General features: G+C 41.7%; 3 protein-coding genes across 4 annotated transcripts; 2 read left to right on the top strand and 1 right to left on the bottom strand.

The window, feature by feature from the left end:
* Nucleotides 1-259: 259 nt before the first annotated feature.
* LOC148893690 (14-3-3 protein zeta/delta-like) lies at nt 260-9,250 on the top strand. Its single transcript, XM_089004489.1, has 6 exons — nt 260-413; nt 939-1,306; nt 6,042-6,165; nt 6,539-6,702; nt 6,779-6,874; nt 8,312-9,250. The coding sequence occupies exons 2-6, from the start codon at nt 1,013-1,015 to the stop codon at nt 8,384-8,386; spliced, it is 753 nt and encodes a 250-aa protein (XP_088860615.1). The 5' UTR covers nt 260-413; nt 939-1,012; the 3' UTR covers nt 8,387-9,250.
* An 833-nt stretch (nt 9,251-10,083) lies between these two features.
* adam17a (ADAM metallopeptidase domain 17a) lies at nt 10,084-24,188 on the top strand. 2 transcript variants are annotated; one of them, XM_089004483.1, is made up of 20 exons: nt 10,084-10,303; nt 10,569-10,701; nt 11,181-11,314; nt 11,639-11,727; nt 12,448-12,634; nt 13,996-14,126; nt 14,221-14,307; nt 14,783-14,908; nt 14,994-15,138; nt 15,316-15,407; nt 15,792-15,944; nt 17,237-17,436; nt 17,566-17,669; nt 18,817-18,951; nt 19,057-19,187; nt 19,272-19,350; nt 19,426-19,514; nt 19,594-19,653; nt 21,355-21,397; nt 23,060-24,188. In XM_089004483.1, exons 1-20 carry the CDS (start codon nt 10,198-10,200, stop codon nt 23,434-23,436), a joined length of 2,601 nt encoding a protein of 866 aa, XP_088860609.1. In that variant the 5' UTR covers nt 10,084-10,197; the 3' UTR covers nt 23,437-24,188. The 2 variants fall into 2 exon arrangements, with proteins under 2 accessions (XP_088860609.1, XP_088860608.1); XM_089004482.1 differs by lacking the exon at nt 21,355-21,397 and having other exon boundaries at nt 10,085-10,303.
* Nucleotides 24,189-24,327: 139 nt separating this feature from the next.
* Nucleotides 24,328-25,931, bottom strand: iah1 (isoamyl acetate hydrolyzing esterase 1 (putative)). The gene is made up of 6 exons (XM_089004490.1): nt 25,645-25,931; nt 25,501-25,553; nt 25,224-25,369; nt 24,918-25,079; nt 24,735-24,856; nt 24,328-24,643 (listed from the first exon to the last, which is right to left on the bottom strand). The coding sequence occupies exons 1-6, from the start codon at nt 25,705-25,707 to the stop codon at nt 24,467-24,469; spliced, it is 723 nt and encodes a 240-aa protein (XP_088860616.1). The 5' UTR covers nt 25,708-25,931; the 3' UTR covers nt 24,328-24,466.
* Between the last annotated feature and the right edge of the window lie 132 nt (nt 25,932-26,063).

Below are 26,063 nucleotides of genomic sequence, written 5' to 3'. Positions count from 1 at the left end.
GAAAGGATTTAAAGAAAAAGCCGAATAAAACAGCGTGCCACGCCCGCCTATCCTGTCCACTCGTGGTGCCAGAGGGAACGATTGGACCGTTATCACCATAGCAACAACATGACGTCAACTCCCTTGCTGTAATTGGAGGAAACCCCGTACTACCAGCCGCTGCAATGTCCCGGCCGATCAAACTACTCTTTGATGTCCCGCCTCTCACCGCCGTGCTCATTGTGTATTCGTCGAAATCGCAAAATTACCTGCCAATCAAAATAGATGCGATTTACAATTGGAGAGTCACGCTAGATAATCCGCCCTCCTTTAATCACGTTCAGTTGGACTTTAGCTGCCGCTGCCTGTTCTTTACCTCTCTGCCCAAGCTATCGAATCGGACCAATTTGTGAAGAGAATTCGGACTTCTCGAGGTGAGATAGTTCGGCATTTTATTTGTTTACTATCACAAGCGTCTAAGAGGTCTTTCTGATAACTCGTCTGATCGAATCGAACGGAGTCTGTTTTCGTGAGCTGTGGTCTCGTTGCCAAATTTTCATTGATAGGAGTGGCCCGTAGCTGAAACCCTGATCTTCTCTCGGCTAGCTTTGTAGCTAGCTAACACATGAAGAAAGCTTTGTGGTGAGCCGCGGTACCGAATTGACTCAGTTTGGCAAATTGAGAGCTCCGTTTTGGTGCTAGAATACAAATTTATAACTAGGCAATCATCCAATTCGGTATATTGCACGTAATGACTGTTACGTAATAGCGTTAATCTAAATTGTGTACCTTTCGGCGACGTCGACGCACTAAAAACCTTCCCGTCGTTTTCGGTTAGGATAAATTGTAACTACAGTATTTCCGTGGTTGATAATATGATCGGGTTTTCTGTGATCGTTTCGTTTTCTCGGTCTGCCACGCCATAGTGGAACTAACGCCACTCCTTGTTTCACTCTCAGTTCACAGTCCACGACTCTCGCTCGCCCCGTCCGTGTTGTGTGATCCAACCCACCCCAATTAAATATTCCAAAAAATGGATAAAGATAACCTTATCCAGAAGGCCAAGCTGGCAGAGCAGGCCGAGCGTTACGACGACATGGCTGAATGCATGAAGGAGGTCACGGAAAAGGGCGAGGAACTGACGAACGAGGAGAGGAACCTGCTGTCCGTCGCTTACAAGAACGTGGTGGGGGCCCGACGATCCTCATGGAGGGTGCTATCCAGCATCGAAGCCAAGTCCGATACCAGCGAAAAGAAGTTGCAGTTGGTTAAGGAATATCGGGAGAAAGTGGAGTGTGAGCTGCAAGCCATCTGCAAGAACGTTTTGGTATGTGGCCTGCAAATTATTTATTGACAGACAGGCAGGGAAAATATTCATCCATCCATGTAATTTAAAATACCAGACTACAATTGGTGATTCCTCACCGTTGCTTAAGAGGAGTGAAGACGTGGATAGCCATCCACTAGTGAAAAAAGTACACAGACATCAAAGTTTCTCATATTTCAGAACGTACAGCACCATGCTAGAATAGATACATATTGGATTAGCATTTATTAGTCTCTCAGTGAAGAAATTTATATTTCACAGCAACAAAGTGATGAAAGGAAGAAGTAAAAAAAAAATACAGGACCTGCTGTAAAGGCAGCCACTCTTGTGACACAATCTTCAAGTCAATACAACAACAAAAAAACTCAACGACAAATGTGACAAAACACAAATGACACAGACAATCAACCTTAATCGTTTTCTTTGTTTTATGAACCAATTCTATATGGAAGAGGAGATGATCAAAGTGGCATTTTCACCAGAGACTTCAAGGTGAAATGTGCAGGTCTGCTACAAGCTAAATGTTGAAAGCAAACACGTAGCTGCAGCATGCATTGATGAAAAGAGACTGTCTCACATCTCCTGTCCCACGTAAATCCGCTTCAATTCCAAGCTGCGACAGTTCCACATACGCATCGGCACTCTCCACTGATGCTCCTGTCTTGTCATCGCGAGCTCCTCAAGCCATGCATCCATCCAGCCGAAGACTGTCCAACAGCACCGACTGAACAAAGCAGGGCTGTGAAAATAATTCCCATCACAGGTGCAAAAAAGCGCAAGTGCCCCAAAGCTGTTCAGTGATAAGAGTCAAATGGCACCGACATTCCTCCCAATCAAAAACGGTGCTGGCACATTTGTGCTGCTGAGAATGCACAACCGCTCGGCACCGTCTCTTCCTGAATGAATGTCGTGGCCTAAATTGCTGAAAAACAATCCGTATCCATTCCACACGACGCACAACAGTAAGTGACAAAAGAAAACACAAGAACAACACCAAAAAAGCCCTCTCTCTAGATGGATAGATAGATCTATATCTATAGATGCTATTCTCATCCTATGAGGGCAAGTTACTCTTCACTCCCAAAAAAGGCTTCCCCTCCACATGTCTGCATTTCTGAACCAGTTTAAACATGATTGAAGAAAACGTTCAGCTCGTTCAACACGAGAACACGAGCCACCGCCTTTTTCAGTTTCACCATGTATTCTTACTTGCAACAAAATATTGAAAGCAAAGGCAATGATTGAATGGCAAGATAGTAACACAATGTTGCTATATGCTGAAATGTAGTTCCTGACTTTTACCTCCGCGATGGGATTTGCCAACATTCCTACACAATTCCTCAAGGGCTTGAAATGCTCGCTGTCAGGTAGGACTGTAATTCATAACAAAACTCAAATGCTGCGTTGCAGTAATTTGATCTCTTTCGTCTCATTGGCTTCTAAGATTTCATTTGTTGTATTTTAATGATAATGTCATCCTTAATTTAAACACATGTTTACATTGAATTAGGATGATTTACAGTACAGCCTGGTGTCAAAAGTGATCACCCTCTTTTCAGGTTGGCTCTAGCTCTCTAAAGATGGGACATTTCATGCAAGGAGTTATTTTGTCATTATTCTGCCTTTCTGGAATCAATATTTCAGAACAAACGTGAGCCCATCACTTTGTGGGGCCACTGAGAATATCATCCATATATTTATTTAGTTGTAATTGCATCTATCTTTTCTCCAATGCTGTATGACTTCCAGATTGCTTACGTTTCAAGAAAGGAATTAACAACAAGTTCAAACCATTCTGTTTTAATGGGTGTTATGCTTTTCTTTTTTATCCTCATGGGGCGTGTTGGTGTAAAATATCCGAACACTTGAATTCCTATGAGGCGGGAGTCTTGGAAGATTTGCGTGATGACTCGCATTGATGGTTTTGGAACTTGAAGAATTCCACTGCTTTTCAGGCGCCACTCTCATTCGCGGAGTCCCATCTGTGTGATGAATAGCTAATTCCAAGCCTGGATTGACTATGGGGGGGCGGGGTATACTTTCACCTCTTAATTAATCTACCGCAACAGCAGGGATTGTGCTTTGCATCATTTCCATCCTACCTTGAAAATATGAATTGAAGTTCAGTTGGAAGATTTCTGTAATGGCCCAGCGTCACTGCCTGAGGCGACGCAAAGGCTGCTCACATTAGGCTTTCATGCTCCCAGCCCATGACTCAGCCTATTGTTTCTTCTGCTGAGTGTTGCAGAAGGGCGTGTCTCGCCTCAGGCCTGGACTCGTTTCCAGAAGCCTTAAGGCCTTCTGACTTTGTCCAAATAAATATCTTTTAGACCATGTAGGCTGTCAGGGTGGACGGACATAAATTACAGAGCAGTTTGTATTCATCTTGAAATATGTTCGAGTGGCTTAGGCATGAATGGCCCCCAGTCAATAAGTTTGGCATTCTGGAGGGGGGCGGGAGTATTTTAATTGTTTGGAATATCTTCTTTTCCTTTCGGCTTTTCCCTTCATGGGGTCGCCACAGCGAATCAGTAACCTCCATCTTCAGAGGTATGATACGCATGTTTGTTTTGGCCAAGCTTTTAGTTAAAATGTTAATTCATTTGTGACTTTTTTTCCAAAGTTCCGTTCAGGCCACATGTGCAGAGATGAAAGACCTCCAGATTTTCTCGGAATTCTGAATTGTTGAAATTTTCAAGAAAGTTCCGCCGCAAAATTGAGATTCTGTGACGACGTTGTACAAACGCACGTTTGAGTTTGTTTTAGTTGTAGCAACACCACTCGAGCGAAGAGACACCACCGATGTCACAGATCAAAGAATCTTTGAACTCAGCTCATCTAGCGGAGACGACATGGTGCTCGAGGTCAGAGGGACATGTTTTTCTGTTAGTCTTCTCTTTCCCGTTATGTCCAAATTTTGCCATGTCTTGGAGATTTATATATGTATATTTTTGTTTTTCTTTTGGAGATTTTCAGCCAAGTCCACTTTCATTTCTTTTCCTTTGGGAAATATTTATGAGTGGTTAAAATTAGGAACATGTAATGTCATGAATGTTGGAATTTTCTCAGGTGAATGTTAAAATTCCCACAGAAATGTAAGACCAAATAGCCACATTCATTCCTCAAACACTCAACGAATGGTGTTTTTAGTCTTTTTTTTCACGTACCCCCCCCCCCCCCAACCTTTACATGGTTGCATCAAACTAGATGTATTGGAAAGAAACAATCCTTTATTCAACTCTTAACTCAAATATTTTGTGTAGAGATAATAAAACAAATAAATTTCCCCTCAGCACTTTATCATTGTGTCCTTAATTTTTTCTTACCCAACATGGAAAATGAGTCATTCTCACGAGTTTGATCTTATATTTGGCGACGCTGTTTGCGCACTCTCGTGAGGGCTGATGGCTGAAATCGGAGCTTTGTGTGAAAGCACTGTGACGAGAGCATCCCTCTTCTTGTCTCTTGTGCGCAGCTTGCAGGGGAAAGGAATGCTCAGCACATGAGCTGTGTGCATGTTTTGACCAAGCCAATGGTAGCCTGTGGATCTGAATTGGGAGTGGCTGCTGGGAGGGATTTGGCTCAGACAAGGACACTTCATTCCTGCCGAGGCTCAGAATCCAAACCTCCTTTTCCCTCATTACGTTTGATGTTTATGGTAGTTTGCAGATGGTTTGTCTGCACTGTGTCCCAGGAGACATAGTCTCCGCTCTCATCTCCGTTGAAAGGCTTGTGACAATTGCTAGAGGGCAATCACAGGTTAGGATTTTTTGTTGAAGCCGTCATCCACCTGGTGGAGTATATTATTTGTTATAAGGCACTGAGTTCAGAACGACTTGTCATGCCTGCCTTTGGAGGGAAGATTTTTGTGGTAGGCAATGAAAGGCATTTTCCCACGGAAATGTTGCAATCTTGATCATACTGCCTCACCCTTGATACTGGTTTACATTGGCCAAGTTTTAACTACCGGTATATGGAGTTTGACAGGGAACTTAAACTAGGGATCATAAACGCCTTGAAGCACCCAGTAGACTTGTTGTTGCTGTGAAATTATTTAAGTTCATTGCCACTATCTAGACCTTTTTCCTCCCTGATAACTGCTGGCACGTGTATGTTGTTGGTGAAGGCTATCCACACATTTCTATGATCAACTGTGTTTCTGGGAATGTTCCCCTTCATTCCAGCAGCACCGACATGAAATAGGACGTGAACTCAACAGGGACAGATTCACTCGCTTAGCTACAGGGCTACACTTGCTTTGCCTGAGAAGAGTTGATTACATACGGTACTTTGTCTGTTATCCTTTCTCTATCTTTCCTTTTTCTCTTTCTCGGATCCTTGTACGCTCTCTGATCGACCACAGTGTTAATTTGTCTGGAGAAGATTAAACCATGGCTTTTCAATAGGTCATAAACAAGGCAAGGAAAACGAAGTACACTTTACGCACATGCATATTTTATTTCCACATTATTTCCATCGTATTGCTCGGCCGCAAAAAAACTAATGCAAGCAGGGCTGCACTGGGGTATTTTTATTTTTTGATAAGCAGCTTTACATGTGTGAACGCTACACAAAATAGACACAGTTTAGGATAAATCTCAACAATGCAAATGTTTCCCGTGTGAACACCCCTTTTGTTATCTGATGTCAGATATAACATGGATCATTTGATTTGTTCTCTGGCCCATGTCTTGCTCTCATTGCATCTAATCAAATATTTCTCCCTTTCCAACAGTCACTGCTGGAGGATTATTTAATCAAGATATCCTCACAAGAAGAGAGCAAAGTTTTTTACTTAAAGATGAAGGGTGACTACTTTAGATACCTTGCTGAAGTTGCCTGTGGGGATGCCAAAAAAGGTCAGTGCACTCACTGCATTTAAGTTTTGTAGAATTGCAGGTATTTGATTTATGAGGGCTTGCTTCATAACATTGTATGTGTTATCGTATGTCTCAACTTTGGCTGGTCATGAAACGGCCTCATTTCAGAAGTTGGAGCAGTTGTAGGGGGTTGCTGACTCAGCTTTTCTGCACAACCACCCACTCAGTGATTATGATGGTCTGATTTGATCTCTCAGCATTTTTCTTTCTGATTGACTGATTCACCGTGTCACCCAATAGGCGGCGATTGATTTGTTGTCTACTCTTTAAAAGCCAAAGATAAAATGAGTGGGCTTTTATGCTGTGACGGTCTATTTCTTGAATGTGAAACACATGATTGTTTATTCATCAGAGATCATCGATAGCTCGCAGAAAGCCTACGAAGACGCATTTGGCATCAGTAAGACGGAAATGGACCCCACACATCCCATCCGCTTGGGTCTGGCTCTTAACTTTTCAGTCTTTTACTACGAGATCCTCAACTCTCCGGAAAAAGCTTGTGAACTCGCTAAAATGGTTTGTGCAAGACTTCCCACTGTTCTCCACTGTCCGTTCTCTGTTCAAATTGTTCCATTACCCGTTTTACTTGCAGGCGTTTGATGAGGCCATCGCTCAGCTTGATCAACTAAATGAGGAATCCTACAAAGACAGCACCCTCATCATGCAGCTCCTCAGAGACAATTTGACAGTCAGTGTCTTCTCATTTCAATTGTTTATCGATACGAGGTGGTCAGATCAACTGGAGCAGTATCTTATTGTAAATGGAATCAGTCCAATACAGTCCATGAGACCAAACAATGATATATCTTTACCATCACACTGCGTGACATATGACGGAAGAGATTAGTGTTGCACCAATAATTGGATTGGATTTGCCTTTATTAGTCTTGCGGTGGAGAAATTTACATTTCACAGCAGCAAAGTGATGAAAGGAATGATAGTACAAAAACAAAATACATGAGCTGCTGGAAAGGCAGCCACTCTCGCGGCGCCGTCTTGAAGTCAAAAGAACAAATAAAAAAACTAAATAACAAATAATATGACAGCACAAAGACAATATGACAAAACAAAGACACAAGAGTGTCATTCATTCTTAAGCACTTTCTGTACCCTCTTTGTTACATGAAGAAGTTCTAGATGAAAGAGGAGAGGATCAAAGCATCTGATCCAATAACACATTGTGAATTTTACAAAGGAAAATGGAGTAAAAGCTCTTAAACTGTGTCACGTGATGAGTAGGCAAGAGCCCATCTGTGACACGTGCATGGTGAAATCCTTCGCTTCTGAATAAATAAGGAGCCTGTATTTGTGTGTTGGCATGTTCACGGGCATCTAAGTAGCACAATCTGGTGAGCCCGCATTCACAGAAGCGAGGCAGTTCCCACGTGGAGCCGTCGTACTTACTTGATCCTCTGTGTGGAGCATAAGAAATTAGAATTACTGTCATTAGATACTATTGGAGAGCATGATCGATATACGGTCACGTGGGTCTCCGGTTAACTCAATCTTAAAATCTGGAAATAATTTGTGCTCAAGCAAAAGGCTGATGATGCAGGGAACACGAATGCAGACTAGCAAGAGCAGTTTTACACTCAATGTTGTGTTTTTAGGTTTCAGTCTCAAATTACATTCACTTATAAGTCTTATAAGTAAAAATCTTTTGACTCTTGAAAAATCGGATTGATATTTGCAGATTCTGGAGACGGTAGTTGTATCAAATCCCTACTATTGATGTTTCTTTAATTGATTGAAGAGTTAAAATTGAGCTTGAGAGTTTTGGGTTATATTTTGGGCATCGGAGACCAGGCGGAAAGACAAGGCTGTACGTGTTTTTGACATTCTTAAATCTGCCTCTGTTTCTCTTCCAAATATTGGATCTACTCATTTAAAAAAAGGCTTGTTCCTTCTCTGATAGTGGTGGTCCGGAGATTTGTCATTGGTCCTTGTCAATTCCTTCCAATGGTTGTATGTGATACATAACCAAAGCGAAATAGCAACTTGTTAGAATGACGAATGGAGTTCTAAATTGGTAGTGTCTGAAGATATTTAAATTGCAATGTTTCCTGTCAAAATCAAAGTTGTCCATATTTTCTACATGAAAATTGTATCTTGTGTCTCTCCTCAGCTATGGACATCGGACACCGCTTGCGAGGAGGGCGAAGCAGGAGAAAGAGGTGATGGAGGCGAAACTGAGAACTAGAAAGAAGTCCTTAGCCTGAAAAGGAAGAAAAAAAAAAACTTTTTACACATCCGCCATTCCTTATTGCTCAAATCCAACATTCTTCCAATGAAAACCATTGAAAAAAAATTATTTGGGGATGGCGAGGAAGACAAAACAGATTAGGATGACCTGTTAAAGTAAAACCCTCATTCCTTTGGATTATGTGTGTCCTGGCCTTTCATTATGTGCAATTTCAGCTGTAGAAAAGTATTGATAGCTTGACATGGTATTATGCTCTTTTCCTGAAGTTAGAGACAGAAACCCTCAGTCGTTACATCGAGCAACTGGAAGTTTATCCTGTGACAATTTCATTTCCAGGTGGTAATCATAGTTTCCTTTTCCTGCGCTCTAATCTAAAATAAAAAAGTGGTACGGTTACAGTGTCTGACATGACACTTCAGATAGGGAATGCCAGTGTTGCACGCATGCTGGCAGCAAATACTTAGTAGTTCCTCATTGGATTAATCCTCACTTTGAGGCCACTCTTTCACTGAGGCATGTCTGTTGTGAGAGGGTGGACGCTGTAGGGGGCGGGGGGCTTGACTGACACGGCCAGAACTTTTCAATTCTGTTATTGCATGTCTCTTGAGATATTACACTGGAATGGGAACAAATGCTGTAACACAATTTCAAGTGTCAAGTTTAATATTTTTCAACGCAGGTTTGTACACATCCTAAAAGAGGGTAGGGTGGTCTGTTTGTCTGTCCAGTGATTGTCATTAGAGATTTGGACCACTATTGTTTTGCTATTCATTCAATTGTAGTCCCCTAAAGCCTTGTGGAACTGTCTGAATCCCTGTGTAACAGCTATGTTAACATGAATAAATCATTTTATAAACCATGTTTTTCGTGTGCGCAATATTTTCTGTATTGTACTGTACCTCACTGTGAACCTTCTATCTTTGTCACCAATTCTGTGATGGGAGCAGATCTGCCTGTCCAAACAAATATTGGGCTGATTTGTATTCAGTCAAAACAAATTGAAGACCTCACCAACATTTCTGGGCTGTTCTAACGTTCAATAGACTTAAGAGAATATTGAAACTATTACCTCACGACAAACAAAATGTTTTGTTTCTGGGGTGGTTTGGGACAGAATCTTTCCTAGACCAACCTCATGACCATAGAAAAGTCACACGGTTAATAACAAAACACAGACCCATATAAATAAATATATGTACTGTATATGTGTATGTGCGTGTGTGTGTCAAATCAACGTTGTAAAATGTGCAACAAGCAGCTCAGATGTAATTTATTTGCTCTCAACCACAAGAGAAGGATGAGCCGCTGAGGGTTCCAAGTTTGAGAGTAAACAAATATATAGCGTCCACTGTCTAAAAGAGATTGGCTCATATATGTTGCCCTGAGTGTAAATGATGTGTCCGGAGGAATGCGAGGAGAAGAGTTGCTCAATGCTACAGTAAATACGTATGTCAAACTCAAATATGTAGAAAAACCGTTGAGCACTTGTAATTGTTTTTAAGACTAAAATAAAAGCTTACAATGTCAAAACTAATCAGTGACTGTTGACAAATAACTCACAGTAACGTAAAAATGCTCTCCGGTCGGCGGATAATCAGTTTTTGTCCGGAATAAGGCTCGCTGGATGATGTTGCTTGATGAATTCCTTCACGACACGCCAAGCGGAAGTTGTCGCTCTGTCAACTTCCAAGCGGAAGTTGTCGCTCTGTCATCTTCCGCTCTGCTCCTGCTAGCTTCTCCAACGAACTGGCTACCTTTGCGATAATGTCGTTGTCTCTGTAATTTTTTTTTAGCAACGCTGTTTCACAATGTGGAGCATGAGCGTATTTGTTTTTATGGCTCACTTCGGCTTGAGCGGTGCTTTTATAACAAGACCTGTGGCTGAAGAAAACGACGAAGCTAACGCCGGAATTGGTAAATATTGCTTGCTTTTTTAAGTTCGCCATTGTAGTCATTGTATGGTTAATAAAAAAAACAACGACACTATTCAAGGCGATTTCATCTTACTTTCCATGTATCCGCCTTAATTATGATTCATTGAAAGAAGATATGAGGTTTGTTGTAGTTGTTAACACATACAGGCATGTGGCGTGACAGCTGTGTTTTTCTCAGCAATGTTGTTCTTATTCATCAAATCTATTTTCTACTTAAGCCTTACTGGTTCTGCATTGTCTTTCAGATGCACTGCATTCCATTCTAGCTGATTTTGAGATTCTGCCAGTGTCCGATCTTCAGTTGCACTCTGTAAGGAAGAGGGACTTGCACACCCCGTCTCACCTCGAGCGCCTTGTCAGCTTCAGAGCCTTGCAGAGGTGCACGAGGAGTATTCAAACTTCATCATTTTGATTTTATTATAGATTTATGTTTAACGCCCAAAAACGAGCTTTGAGTTATTCTTATTATATGCTTGTTAGATTGAGACTTTTCTCTATTGTGCATAATCAGACTCTTATTACTTAAATGATTCAAGTTTAGTAATCTCTTAATGTGGACCACTTAACACTGTTCCGGGTCACAGATGAGTTGAAGGTTATACCAACCAGGTTTTTGAAAGGGTTCAGGCAATGGGGCACTGACATTTGACAATGCAAATTGTTACTATGATAATAATATAATTATAAGACAGATTGTTTCTTCTCTGGGACGAAATGCCCATTTTTGGCCCTGATCATCTTCGCCCACCCCCACCTTCACCCCAACCCCCAGCATTACCTCAAAGGTACCTGGAACAACCTGGAAATGGCAGGCATTTGTAATTTTAGATTTTTTCTTCCGTGTTTGTTCTCTCCAGACATTTTAAGCTATACTTGACCACCAACACAAACCTTTTCACTGACAACTTCCAAGCTGTATTTGTCGATGAACTCGGAAGAGAGGAAAACTTCAACCTTCAGCATCAGAACTACTTCACGGGGCATGTGGTCGGTGAGTTCAATCACCTGCATAATTCACTTTAAATGTTGGCCAGTTTGCATACTGTATGGTCAAAATGTTTTATCACATTTTCAGTCCATTTTTATTTTTTCACTTATTTTGTGGTCTCGTTGTTTTGGCTGTATTTTCTGTATCTGTGTTAACAACCATTTAATAATGAAAATAATAATACATTTCATTTATGAGCGCCTTTCAAAACTCTCAAGGAGTCACAGTCACAGGATAAGAACAGTCACATCAGTGCATGTCGTGGTTATTTATTATTTTATTTTAAGCAAAAATTATTGCACAATCTGCTGCTCTTTTTGTTTTTAGGTGAAGAGAATTCTCGCGTGCAGGCACACATTGATGGAGATGAGTTTTCAGCTCACATTCTAAGTGATGAATCAGAGTACAATGTAGAGGTAAGGAGACGGGTTTGCATTTTGTATGAAGTGAGCTTTTATGCATTGTTAATAAATTAATTCATATCGCTCTGGAGTTGCATGCTTTTGCTCTTATTTCAGAGAGAGAACAACAAGGACCAATTACGAATACATTATGCAATGCGACCTCCAAGGTCAAACAAATGATGCTTGTGGATCTCACATTTGTTTGCATTTGGAAATGATTTTCCCTATCCGACAAAGTTCTCCACTGATTTTCAGTTCGTTTGCTGTCATTGGTTTTGGATTGGATTGGATTGGATTGGATATGCAAAAGTAAAAAAGCAAAGTAAATTAAGTAACTAAAGGCAGCCACTCTTGCGGCGCCGTCTTGAAGTCAAAAGAACAAAAAAAAACTAAATACCAAATAATATGAGATCAAATGAAAGAGGAGAGGATCAAAGCGTCTTTCCACCAGTGGATCAGGGACATCATGGTGGAATGTGCATGTCAACTACAAGCACACCTGTAGACATAATCTAAGTCTTCCTTGAGGGTTTGTGTGCTGCCATGCATGACAGTAATTTACTGTGTGTGTGGTATTGCTGAACATTTGGGTCACATTTCAAATTGTAGCTCTTTAGCAGAATACCAAATTAGAGTATCCGCTGTGCAGTATTGGTCATTTAAATGCAATTTTTAATGTCTTTAAAATATTGTCAACAATTCTTTAACGACCGTATTATTCATTTTTGACAGCCCTTATGGCGGTTTACAGACAGCGCTGGTGATGACGGCAGGTTGCTGGTTTATCGCTCAGAAGACATTCGGAATATGAGCCGAATAGGCTCCCCAAAAGTGTGTGGTTACATGCATGCCACGGACCTGCTACCTGAGGCCACTGAGGCAGCTTGGGATGAGCCCGAGGTGACGGACAAGAATAACGGTGTGTGTAGTTTTATGTGTCTCTCATATCGAAAGAAATATATAAAATATACAAATAAAGATGAAATATTACAGTGAGTGGTGATCAGATATTATGTAAATTGGTTTGGAAAAGCAGAGGGGGTGGGAAAGAGTAGGATGATAACAAATGTCTCTGCTGGAGGAGGTTCTTGTAGTTACACAAAACAGTGTGGGCGTCAAATTCTATGTGCTGTCATTTAAAAATAAAGACGGGTCTATGCAGACCCGCTATTGTGATTAGGAATGATTATGTCAAATTACTGTGCTGCTTCTAAAATGTTAAGCGTGAATGAACGGTTAGTTTTACGCCCTTGGACATTGCCTAACGTTGGTTAGGAGGAAATGCAGTCCACCTGGTTGAGGTGAAGTTTGCACTACAGCAGGTTTTCAAATTCATTTCGATTCTGCTCGTTAATGAAAAGTGTTATCCCTGCATTTCCCACTGCTTATTGTGGAAGCATGATGAGCACACTCCCACATCTCCACTGAGTGCATATTTTACGAACAGGAATGCTGGATGCTAATCCCAACACTTGCTTGTCTCCATGACCTTGAATGACAACTTTCTGAGCAGTGTTCATTTAGCAATTTCAGTACTGTCGTGATTGTGTTGTTTAAAATTTGTGTTCTTTCACATTACCGTATCCAGTGTTGCTTGCCTTTTTGTAATTAATTTCACCTCTTAACTCATTCACTGCCATTCGCAAATGTATTCGATAACACAAAATATGATGTAGACCCCATTCCCGAATTTGTTCGGGTTTGGTTTTTTCAGGTTTGGCTTCCAATAAAGCTCTGGCCATGGCCTCTGGCAATGTTTTTTCCCTTCCATTAGGGGCAGCATTTACCTTTTATCCATGTTAGCGCTTTGATCCAGCTTCAGCTGTTGTTAAAGCACTATATAAACCAATATGTATGTATTGCATTGTATTTTGGACAGCCACCCTCATTTCAAGCTCATATAACTCCAGACCTATATACTTTAGCAATTAACTTTTTTTTCTGATGAAAGAAGAGTTTCTCAGACTGCATTGAATGTTTACGTAGTACTAAAACTCAATATTCTGTGGGTCCTGGAATTCGAGTGACAATGACAAAAACCCTGGCACTAGAGCGGACACATTTTTCCACATCGTCTGGCAGTGAACGAGTTAATATGAAGCATGATGCTCAGTGTAATGCATTCAAATTTCTGTTTGCTCCATCTGGAAGAGCTCCAAAGGAAAGAAAAATGTCAAGTAGTTGAACATGACATGATTGTTTAATTTAACGGTGTGTTGTTGTGTGTTTAGTTGCACTTTCTGTTTATGTCTGTTCAATGCTGCACCTTTCAATTTGCAGATATTCATCAGAGAGAAAAGCGCCAAGTCCACGACCACAAGAAGAATACCTGCCCTCTTCTGCTGGTCGCCGATTACCGCTTCTTTAAACATATGGGCCGCAGACAAGAGAGCGTCACACTCAATTACCTGGTCAGGGACTGAAACCTAAAAGTTGTTTGTCGAATAAAATGTATCTTTTGTTTGTTGTAATATTCCCCCGTTATTTTTCTTTTTTTTGCCACAGATTGAGCTGATCGATCGAGTCGATGACATTTATCGAAATACAACATGGAACAAAGACTTCACAGGCTATGGTGTGCAAATACATCAGGTTTGTGTCGTACACGACGGTGTCACCAAAGAGGCTTCACTTTTTGCTGTGTCACTGTAGGAACCGACTGACTGGTCCCCTTATTGCGATGTACATTTTTAGAGGAACTGAAAGCTTTTGTGTGCGGCTCATTCATTTTATTCCACTGGTGTTGCAAATGAATGGACACGTTGTTTATTGTTTTGTGACCAGCTTTTTCTCACTCGAAAGATATGCATTCATTATTCAGACACAAATAATTTCTCCTTCACCCCAATGTGAAGAACTATTGGCCGCCATTTTGAATGACATCAAATCTATGGAATGTTTTGACTTTCCTGTTAGTTATTAGGATTGACTCACAGTTTTTGAGGTTGGGAATCTGATATATTCTGATATATTGCTTTTCTCTGTGGAGTTTGCATAGTCTTGCCTGGCTGTCGTTTTATGATTATTTTTTTAAATATGTTTATTTCGTTGCTGCGTCTATTCTAAGATGATCATTCACAAAGAGCCCACAAAACCTCCTCCTGGTCGTGCTGGCACTGGCTGGGTCCACTACAACATGGAGAACAGCCCTGTGCGAGGGAAGGTGGTTTGGGATGTCAAGAAACTTCTGGAGGTCGGTGGGGAGAAAGCGCTAAAAAAACAATAGAATCCCAGTCACAGTACCTCAAATAATTTAATCATTCTCAAAATATCTCCAGCAATTCAGCTCAGACATCGCTGACAATGCGTCTTCTGTGTGCCTGGCCCACCTGTTCACCTACCAGGACTTTGACGAAGGCACCCTGGGCCTCGCCTATGTGGCCCCCTCCAAACCTCTGGCCATGGGTGGCTTGTGCCCCAAACGTAAGGGCAATCAATGGCCTTGTTTAAAAAAAAAAAGTCTGCATTATAAATATGGATTGAATGGTCATTCTTCTGGTGCTTCCTGTAGCATGTGTTTCAATATAATATAAAGGGCCTATAGATGCTAAATGTAATGGATATGATAATGAACTCTTCTTTTTTAAAATTATTTTCCAGCGTATTATCCATCTCTGTCTGCCAAGAAGCCCAGTTACCTCAACACCGGATTGACCAGCACTAAGAATTATGGCAAAACAATCCTGACAAAGGTGAAGGTCACCGAAAAGAAACATATTTTTACCTTTTGTCTCCTTACATTTCTTTCATAACTGGAGGCAATATTTTTCTGCTGATGTTTTGTAACTTGAAAATTTCGTATGAAGGGGCGTTTGAAGTAGTATTAATCATCTTACTAAGTTTCGACGTCTGGGGATGCATAGAAGATATAATAAAGAATATGTTTTTGCATTGAGATGCATTGAGAGGCTCTTTGTATAATGTACATTAGTCAGTATGTTGTCAGTATATGTAATATACCAGGGAAGGTAGTTTTAGGATGTTAAACAGCTTCTGAAAGTCAACTTTCAGCTTTCAGCGTTGTTTTAAATGTTTGCAAATTTGTGTAACAAACAAGAAGTGACTTGTACCATCAGGAGGCAGATTTGGTTACAACCCATGAGCTCGGCCATAACTTTGGAGCCGAACACGATCCGGACAACATTCCATACTGTGCTCCAAGTGATGACCAAGGGGGGAAGTTTGTCATGTACCCAATTGCTGTGAGCGGAGACCATGTCAATAACAAGGTACCGACATCATACTGTTCCTTCTTTTCTTCTTCATGTTTTGCTCCAACACACTCAGGCTAATTTTGTGAAGCAAGTGAAAAATCTCAGTTTGGATGACACCTGACCAGAGTGGGACAACTTGAGGGCAATGTGTGATACAATGTGTGAACGGCAGTTTGAAATGACCCATGTCCGTAATGTGTATTAACAGCAAACTGGCCTCCACTTTGGCTTTACAAAAACTATTTTCAATATTACTTTGTTGTAGTTGTCAGTAGAGATCGCACGTATACCAGTGGCAGGCCGTGCATGTCACTCCTACGTCTGAATCAATCAGCTGCGGTGTGATATTACTACACGTCCACTAGAGGATGCTGTCAGACAGGAAATAACTTGTGACTTGAAGAAACTTAAGAAATACTGTCATTAAACTATTCGATTTTTTACTCTGAACGGGTAGATTCATGATAACCTCATAAAAATTACAATATTATTTGCTAGTTTTGCTATCTTCAAAGCTGTCCAACCTTGATGATGTCCGTCTATTCTTGATAAGTACATATTTAAAATGGCTTCAACAGTATATCTGAAACAGAAGACATTTGTTCTCCTCCTTCAGCCATTGTGGGTTGACAAAACCACGATTAAATCGACACAATATATTTGCATAAGCAGCTCACTACGGATACTGTGCGCTAGCTCTGGCCAGTATGCTCTTATCACTACTGGCTGGTCATACTATAATTGGCTTGTGACTAGCCATTCGTGTGACCCCCCAATCATAATTTGCGAAAACTTTTACGTTGCTAGCGCCTTTGAGCAGGCCTTAGGTTGCCAACTCGAACTGTGATTGGTTAAAGCAACAGTTTGATCGACACATTTGATGCGACAGGGCCTGCAGAACTGATTGTGAAGGCATCCAGGTAGATTTCTGACCCTGGTAACAAATGATGGCTGAAATGTGATTGGTTAAATGCTTAAATATGAAAAAAAAAACACATCTGGAAGCAACACAACAGGGGAAAAGCAATGAAAGGGAGCTGAAAGACAATTTTGAATTATTTAATAAGAATACTTTGACAAAATATAATTCACGTTAGTCTGTGATTCAGATATTTTTAGGCCAGCACAGAAGGCCTTGCAGGCCCTGACGGCCCACCACTGACGTATACAGTACAAACAAAAACAAAGTGTACATTTTTGTGCTTGTGATTTAATAAACTGATGAATCTGAAAAGTCATTCTAATTGGACTGCGACGGCTGCGCCACTTGCAGTCAGCTGTAACGCCTTCAATGTTTTCTCTTACAGCGTTTCTCCAAATGCAGCAAGATCTCCATCGGCAAATCACTGCGTTACAAAGCTCCCATGTGCTTCAAGGAAAGGAACAGCAACGTGTGTGGGAACTCCCGGGTGGAGGAAGGGGAGGAGTGCGACCCCGGCCTGCTCCACCTCAACGACGATGCTTGCTGCACGTCTAGCTGCAAGTTCAAAATAGGTTCCCAGTGCAGGTATGAAATCTGACATTGTACTCCAAGCAATCATACACTTGATTCTTTTTAAACCCACTCACACTCTTAAATATTTTATAATGAATTTTTGTCTTCACTGTCTGAACACACACTATATTTTTCTCACAGTGACAGAAACAGCCCATGTTGCAGAAACTGCAAGTTTGAGCAGGCAGGAAGAAGGTGTCAAGAGCCCATCAGCGCCACGTGCAAGGGCACTGCCTCCTGCACAGGTAGATTTGCGCCCCCCGCTGGTCAAGCAGACACAAACAACTAAATCTGACCTCTGAGTAAGCCTACCATGATTATTATTATTGCAATTTATCATTCGATAAGTAAACTGGACACAGTATATTTTTTTCCACAGTTTTTTCCCCCCGCAAATGCATGCGGCCAGTTACACGCATATTTGTTTACATACATCATCACCATTTGGTCACTTTGAAATCTGTTCAATTACAAATCATTTGTTCCAAATTCCAAACTAAGTGATGAAAAGTCTCAAGTGCTCACTCTGTCATCTCCACTGCCATATGTTTGTGTACAACGAAAATATAGCTGTTATTTGTTAAAATGAAAAGGGCACACAATATTTTTCTAATAATCAATGTAACATACATTCCGTTTTTAGATAGAGGCTTGGTTAAACAATTTGATAGGATTGGATTAGCCTTTATTAGTCTCGCAGTGGAGAATTTTACATTTCACAGCAGCAAAGTTATGAAAGGAAAGGAAGAAGTAGAAAAACAAAATACAGGCGCTGCTGTAAAGGCAGCCACTCTTGCAGCGCCATCTTGAAGTCAAACAACAACAAAAAACACAATTTTGTGACACAACACAAAAGACACACATCAATTCCAGATGAAAGAGCAGAGGATAAAGCATCCTTTTCACCAGTGGATCAGGGATGGCACTGACATTCCACCAACCAAAAAACAGTGCTGGCATATTCGTGCTGCCGAAGAGGCGTAACCGCTAAGCACAGTCTCCTCCTTGATGAATGTCGTGGCCAAAAATGCTGAGAAACAACCCATATCCCTTCCACATGACGCACAATGACACAAAGTGACAAAAAACACCACAAATTAACAAAAAAAAAAGCAAGGCTCGTTAGAGTACTTACTCGGGTACCATCTTGGACTTCTTAATAGCACACTTCGCGCACTCCACAAGTGGCAATCATATGGAAGCTCGTTTGATCAATGCCCTAAACAAACCAACACTGCTCAGTCATAGGCATGACTGCTAGTGATCATCTCCTCCAATGATTACATATAAATTGTGGCCAAATGATAAATGTTCCAAGCCTTAAGCTTTTTGACCTTCAAGGGAGCGAAGCATTTAAAAGTCACCAGATGGCTCGCTGTGTTTTATTTCCAGGCAACAGCAGTGAGTGTCCTCCCCCTGAAAATGCCATAGATGACTCGCTTTGCGTGGACAACGGCCGGTGCCGCAATGGAGAGTGCAATCCGTTCTGTGAAGCTGTGCAGAACCTTCAGTCCTGTGCCTGCAATGGTATCGAATGCCGCAGTTGGAACAAACCTGCTGTGTTGGATTTTCTTTTCTTACACAAGAAAAAAAAACAAGTGATGAGTTTTTTTCACTCTCCTATATACACAGCAACAGAGGATTCCTGCAAAGTGTGCTGCCGGACAAAAGGTGGCACCTGCGCTCCCTTTGTCCTAATGGACGGCAATTTCCTTTTGCTACGTAAAGGGAAACCTTGCACTGTCGGCTTCTGTGACGAGAATGTGAGTGTGGAAATGCGAGCTCCAGACGTCACATTGCCTGCCACCTTCTGATTGGATTTTAAAGTGATGCTGATATTTCGGCAGGGGAAGTGCATGAAGCAGGTGCAGGATGTAATCGAGCGTCTCTGGGACTTCATTGACAAACTGGACATCAACACTTTTGGTACCTGCTTGATGTCACATAACCACATGGAACCGCCACAATGTTGCTTATTTCATTTATTTGTCTCGCCGTCAGGGAAGTTCCTGGCAGATAACATTGTGGGCTCTGTTGTCGTGTTCTCGCTCATCTTTTGGATCCCTCTCAGTATTCTCGTTCACTGCGTGGTAAGACCTTTAATTCTACCAAGCGGCTTTGAAGTGTAAAAATGTTCGACCTTATTGTCATGTTGCTGTTCTCTTACAGGACAAGAAACTCGACCAGCAATATGAAGAGAACAATATGTCGCTGTACTGCCCTCTGAATGTAAGTGTGTTATCACTTACAAGTTCCCCGTGTGTATTTTCAAAGTGCCCTTTAAAGAATTCTGTGGTGAGGGTAATTTTTATCCATCTGAGATGCTTTTCCCTTGGTTCCGGTCAGTTCCATCAATCTAACCTTAAGAAACACACACAGAACGTTTCAGCAACTTTCCCGGCGGACATTCAATATGAGAGCTGTATCAGTATTTGTCGAACGGTTAAAGAGGAACAAAAATAATATCAGCAACTGACCATGTATTATTGATGATTATTTTGTGAGATGGGTGAGTGATATGGTATCGGAGATGCATCTGGGCCGCGCCTGTGCGCCATTTACGCATTTTGGCGCAACTTTGTAACTCCACTGCGCCAGCACTGGCGGGAGTCTGTTACAATTAGCGCATATTGCTACGTCTTCTGTGCCACATGACATACTTCTGTTACAATTGACAAAGAAACAAATGTAGTTAAACAGCCATTGAAAGCTGTTCATTTTCTTTCAGAGGTTTTAACTTTCGTTGTTTGCCATCTTGCCTAGCTATTTCAAGCCTCAATCACCTTGCATTTGTTTTGGTGCATTACAAAGTCGTGGTAGAGGATATTTTGGGCTTTTCTGTGATCTGCCGGAAACTGTCGAAAGAGATAATCAAATATTCATTTACCCATGGTGCATTGCAGTATTTACATCGAACATGGCGGGCGGTTGCAGTATAGAGCGTGAGAACAGGTATAAAACTAAAAGACATTAAAAAACAGGCAGCAAACAAGCATATTGCGTTTTTTTAAAAGAAACAATCCAATATGTATGCGGAGGGTAGAGACAATTCGTTGAAGCAAACTGCTGTTCATGATTCGAATTTTGTGGTAATAGAAATGATTTGTTTAAGTAGACACGAGTAAGAAATACTGTGCTCAGTCTCTTCTCTTTGTCTTCTCTGTAATACCGTGCAATATCAAAATACCACAGGATTCATTGTGTAGTAACTAAAGAAATTTGAAAATGTTTATTTTATGTAGGAATAAATTCTTTGACTTGAATTAAAATTGTTTGTTGATATAGTAGAAAATGAAATTGTACTCAAACAATAGTTTTTCATGAGCAATTTAGAAATATCATACGCCAATGAATGTATTTTGGTTTATTTTAATCAGTTTAGTACACTGTACTTCGGCATTATAGTTATATTTTAGAATTTGCTCCCCTTTTTTAATTTCCCGGATGCATCCCCGCAGTATGACATAATGATATCCTGATCCCTATGTGGATTCTCCAGTACTTTCATGATGTAGAAAGAAAGATAAAATTGCTATTTGATCAAATCAGCAGCCAAAATTAAAATGTTCATATAAACTAGATACCCGACTAATTCACAGGTTGCCTCATTTCTGTTTCCAGTTATTATTTTCGTGAGACTTTTAAACGTATCTCAGGAACTAAGATGCACTCAGTTGTTAAAACAGTTGTCAGTCAACTCCAAATATCTTTAATTTGGCTCTTACATTGGATTTTGCAGATGTTTCTTCCACACTTGATGGTAGGCTGCAGTAACATGAACAATAACCGTAAAGGCTTTCACTCTGACGCTAGTCTTGAGTCCTGGCGTACATTCACAGTTGTCTTCAAAGTTAGCCGTGGGTCTATCGCTCCGTGCGGTCTCTCAATGACCTTTCTATCACTCTTGGCCTTCTCTTATTGGAACTGCAGCAGACGCTGGAGGTTTGTAGTAGAGCTCCAGCCATAGGTGAGTGTGTGCGCCCTGGCTTGGTGTTGCGTCGCCATCGAATCCATGATGGTGATGATGAGGATGATGCATGGTCTGTAGGCCCACGTTTGGGATACTCCCGCACTCCTTGACGTAATCGCTGATCACCCACAAAGTCGCCGTGAGGAAATCCCACACGCCATTCGATCAGAAATTACCTCAAGAACGCAAGATTATGGCTTGGGAGTACTCAAACAGAGATTTTGTTGTCGTCTGTAAGATCAGATGCCGTGTGTGTCCACATTTTCAGTTGCATCTGCGGGGAGCAGATCAGGGTAATTTTATGATTGTATTCACTTTCTGTCTTTTACTTTTTTAAACTAGTTTCTTTTTGCACAATGGTCATACGTTTGTTGTTTCCTCACAGGACACTTTAGCCTTTTTTTACACAGATTCAGCAAAAATACTGCTTCAGAGCCGCAACGGTGGAGATTAATCAGAGTTTGTCTTTTTATCGTAAGACGTTTAAGTCGATTGATAAATTGAATGTTGGACACGTGGCAAGCTACATGGCTGACCTCTGGCTTCAGCTGCAAAGGGCCAATTGATAATCCATTCATGGGTCCAGGCCGGGCACAATTAGGCGCATCCCATCACTGTTCTGGCTCTGTACAACTTCTAAAGATGGAAAATTGTCAACTTCTGTTCCTCACACGTTGTGTTTTTCTGGAAAAAGCAGGGAACTGCCGACTTTGCCCACGCCTGTAAAAGGGGCTACAGTGTTGCTGTGAGACACATATTGAAATAAAAAAAGAAAGTTGGGTTTTATCTGAGATGGAGATGACCCTCCTGGCTGTCATATCAAAAAATGTAGATAAGAAGTTGCATTTCCACCAAGCAGTACAGCTCGGTTCTGTTTGTCATCAGTGGGCTGACATCATCTGTTCATGATGGAGCAGTGTTAATACATTTTGCAGATTTACTCATGATTGCACAGGTTTACCTTAACATCACAATCCCAGGCATCTAGCTATGTTAGAATTACTCCCATCCCATTTTTAAAAGATTTTTTTGAAGTTCAGTTATTGTTATTGTTTCAGATGACTCAACATCTAAAATAATGGGATGGTACATTTGTTCTTAAAATATTCTGAGCATCCACTTCCATGCCACTATTACTTCATTAAGTAGGACATTACTCTGCTCATCAGGTCTTCATGGATGTAGCACATTTTTTTGTAATTCTGTAGTAGACAAATTTGGCTAATCGGGGTCATACGTTTTCTATGACCAAATGATCAGATGATGGAGAAATGCTGACGTTTTTGAGGGGCCAATGCTCTGGTCCATTGAAAATATCAATCATCAGCTTATTATTAGGCTGTAATCCTTATGGACAAAAATAAATGAAGCTCCACATACATATACTTAAGACAATGTAGCCACAATAAAAGCTACAAAATGAAGGCAGTACAAGAGACTGTTCTCTTATCTGAGACTTATAGCGATGTAAGAATATCCAGAAATCAATCGATGATGGTATTCATTTTTAGCCATTGTCCTAACCAAGAAAATGGCTTCTCAGTCTGAGTCAAACTGATGCTTGGTGGAAAAAAAAAGTTAAAATGTCACACTCATTTGAGCCAAAACGTGATGGATTCTACCTCAGGTCCACCCTGCAGTTAACACCTTTTCTTCTCCTTCCAGCAAGAAATGTTGAGCAACTTGGAGACGGCGCTCATGCGCATCGTCAAGCCTCTTGCGCCTCCCTCTTCCCCCTCCGCCGGCCCGACCGCGCCCTTAGCGCAGCCCCGCCAGATGGCGGCCGGCACCGTTTCAAACCAGGCCACGGGCCTGAGCTATGTGCCAACGCCGGAGGCCGACTGCAGCGGGGGGCTGCGGATGGCCACCATCCAGGAGGACATCAGCGGCGACTCTCCCCCGGGAGAGGATGCGGTCCAGCCCGACGACTTCACAACCGCAGGAGCCTGCTTGTCGGCTACGAAGTCCTCCTACGAGGATCTGAACGATCACAGCCCGTCGGCTGGGGAGAGGCGGCGCCTCAAGAGGCAGGAGTGCTTTGACGCCAAAGAGACAGAGTGCTGATTCCAGTTGTTGTCTAACTCTCACATTAGCACATTAACCTTTAAGCTACCTATTAAGGATATCAAAGACATTCACAAAGAACTTTGTAACTTGCAATTAAGATGAACCGCATCCCATTGAAGTGTCATTTCCTATGTCATTGTACCTCAAACATATTCAAGACAGTATTTGCTCACCACAAGCTGCCATGTTGCTCTTTGAAAACATTTCCGATGCGTATTAGTGTGCAAAACCACTGAATGATGATCTTACTGTAGTTCCCCGCTATTGGTGGGGGTCAGGGACCAAGTCCTGCAGCGGATCATGAAAAAACTGCCAGTAATTTAGTCCTCACTTTCAAATTTGGATCGGGTTGCATATGTTAATATTCAACACCATGAATTCCAAATCTGAACATTTTAGTAGTCATAAAAAGCTTTTGAACAGTCAAGATGTGTCAATTTAAGGTTACGGTACTTCCTTGGCACCAATTAATGCACTTCTGTTAACCGGCGATGGTGCCATTGTGTGTCACAGTATGTCGAGAACCCGAAGTAGATGGGAACCATTTGTGAATAATTCATCACATTCATGGAGAAGATTACTTCTGCATCCATTTGTGTTGTATCATGACCGGCTTTTTTTTAAGATTGGTTTGTGTGACCCTGACTGCAAAATACTGTTGTGCCTTTCTTGGACTGTTATTCCCGCTCATGAAAAGCAAAGCAGGAAAATGGAAATCATGTTGCAAAGCTGAGATGTTTTAAGTTGTCTTACTGTTCTACATGCGTGCTCGTGTGAAACTTCACAATGCCTTGTCACTGTTGCCTCCTACTTAAGTTTAGGCCAAAACCGCAATATGGCTGACATGAACTGAAAGGATGTGGAACTTACTCAGCGAAATGATTTTATTCGTGTCCATTGCTTGCATTTACTTACATCCCAATAAAAAAAATATTGCATACAGAAAATGTGACATTGTTCAAGCTCTACCAAAGTATGAATGCTCATGTCATCTGTCCATCTTCTTCACTGGTCGTACAGTAGGCTGTTCTCGGGGACCCCGGCATCCACATCCCCCCAGTAAGGCAGGAGGAAAGGCAGATGAGCCACTCTGCTCTCCAGCATGTCCCAAAGGTGCTGCATCACAAACTGGTTGCCTTTTTCAGACAGGTGGAGGCCATCCGACATGTAGGCCGTGAAGTCCTGTGGAGATGAGATAATCTGTTAGTTGGACACATTCACTTCAACACAACATGCAATTGTGCCTGTCATTTTTTTTGAAAGAACACCAAACCTGTCCATCTTTTTGCATGAGCGTCCACAAGTCCAAGATGTCAACGCCGCACTGACCGGCCGCCTGAACACATGCCTGAGCGTACTGACCCGCTATAGAGTTTAGTCGATTGAGAGGACAGCCTGGGGCCCAAGAAGACACTCATGAGCTCCAGTGGAGACACTAATGAACATGTGAACCTACCTTTCAACTTGCACTCTTTCTCCCAGGCTGCCTCATGGATTGGAGGAGGGGTAATGAAGATGACCTTGCCTGCAGGGACACCAGCCTTAGCCAGGTAGATGCTCATTGCTTTCAGGTTTTCTGAGTACTCGTGCAGAGGAACATGTTGCTGAGGGTTCGTATCTAGATCAGACAGGGAATAATATCAATGTATGAGACCCACAAAGGAACATCCAGTATAATGGAAATTCAATTTAACCCTTTCGGGGACATCACTTACGACAGTGGCCGTTTTATCGTAAGGAGCCCGTTTGAGAAGTTGTATACCTTGCAGGGCGCAGTCGTTGGCTCCAAAAAAGACAGTAACTGCTGCGATATTAGACAACTCCTCCTGATGCAGTATTCTGGGAAGAACAATCCTTCCCCATCTGGAGTTGTAGCCCGACAACCCTCGGTTGACGACGTCACACTTCCTGCTCGCACACGACAATCATCAAACTACACTATTCTGACACGAGTCTTGTTAGGACACACATTTCGATTGACGAGTCTGTGAAATATACATCGACTGTGATAATACAGAAACTTGGAGGGCAACACAGACCTTGCTAATTTATCAGCGATGCCCGAACCCCATCCGTTCACTTGAAAGGAATTCTGAAAGAAGTAAACAAGGTTAGCTAGCAACATGTAGCATAGCATCGAACAAACATGAACAACTGAAGCCCTATTCCTAAAGTTAGCTGACCTGAGTGATGGAATCCCCAAATAGAATAATTCGGGGCCAAATTAAAGTTTTAGATTTGGACATTGCGTTTTACGACCATAGATATTTCCTCCCGGCTTCCTCTCACATTCCAAAAACATGCACGGGAGACTGATTGAACACTCCAAATTAGTGTAAGCGTGAGCACGAATTAATGGTAGTTCGTTTCTCCGTGCCCAGCGATTGGCTGACAGTTGGTTCGGGGTGCCCCCCGCCTCCTGCCCGAATAAGGCTGGGATAATAGGCTCCAGCTCCCCCCGCGACCCAAGAGAGGAGAAAGCCGTACGCAAAATGATGAATGAATACAATTGCGTGTAATTTCCCCCTTCAATTTTGCCATCCGTGTCAATAGGGGGCGCTACACAAATAGGAAAGATAGAAAACAACAACTTCCGTTTTTG

The sequence above is a fragment of the Hippocampus bargibanti genome, linkage group LG09 (genome assembly GCF_051943395.1).
Source record: "Hippocampus bargibanti isolate YZ-2025 linkage group LG09, ASM5194339v1, whole genome shotgun sequence".
Classification (NCBI taxonomy): domain Eukaryota; kingdom Metazoa; phylum Chordata; class Actinopteri; order Syngnathiformes; family Syngnathidae; genus Hippocampus; species Hippocampus bargibanti.
This window is presented reverse-complemented; position numbering and strand designations above follow the sequence as displayed.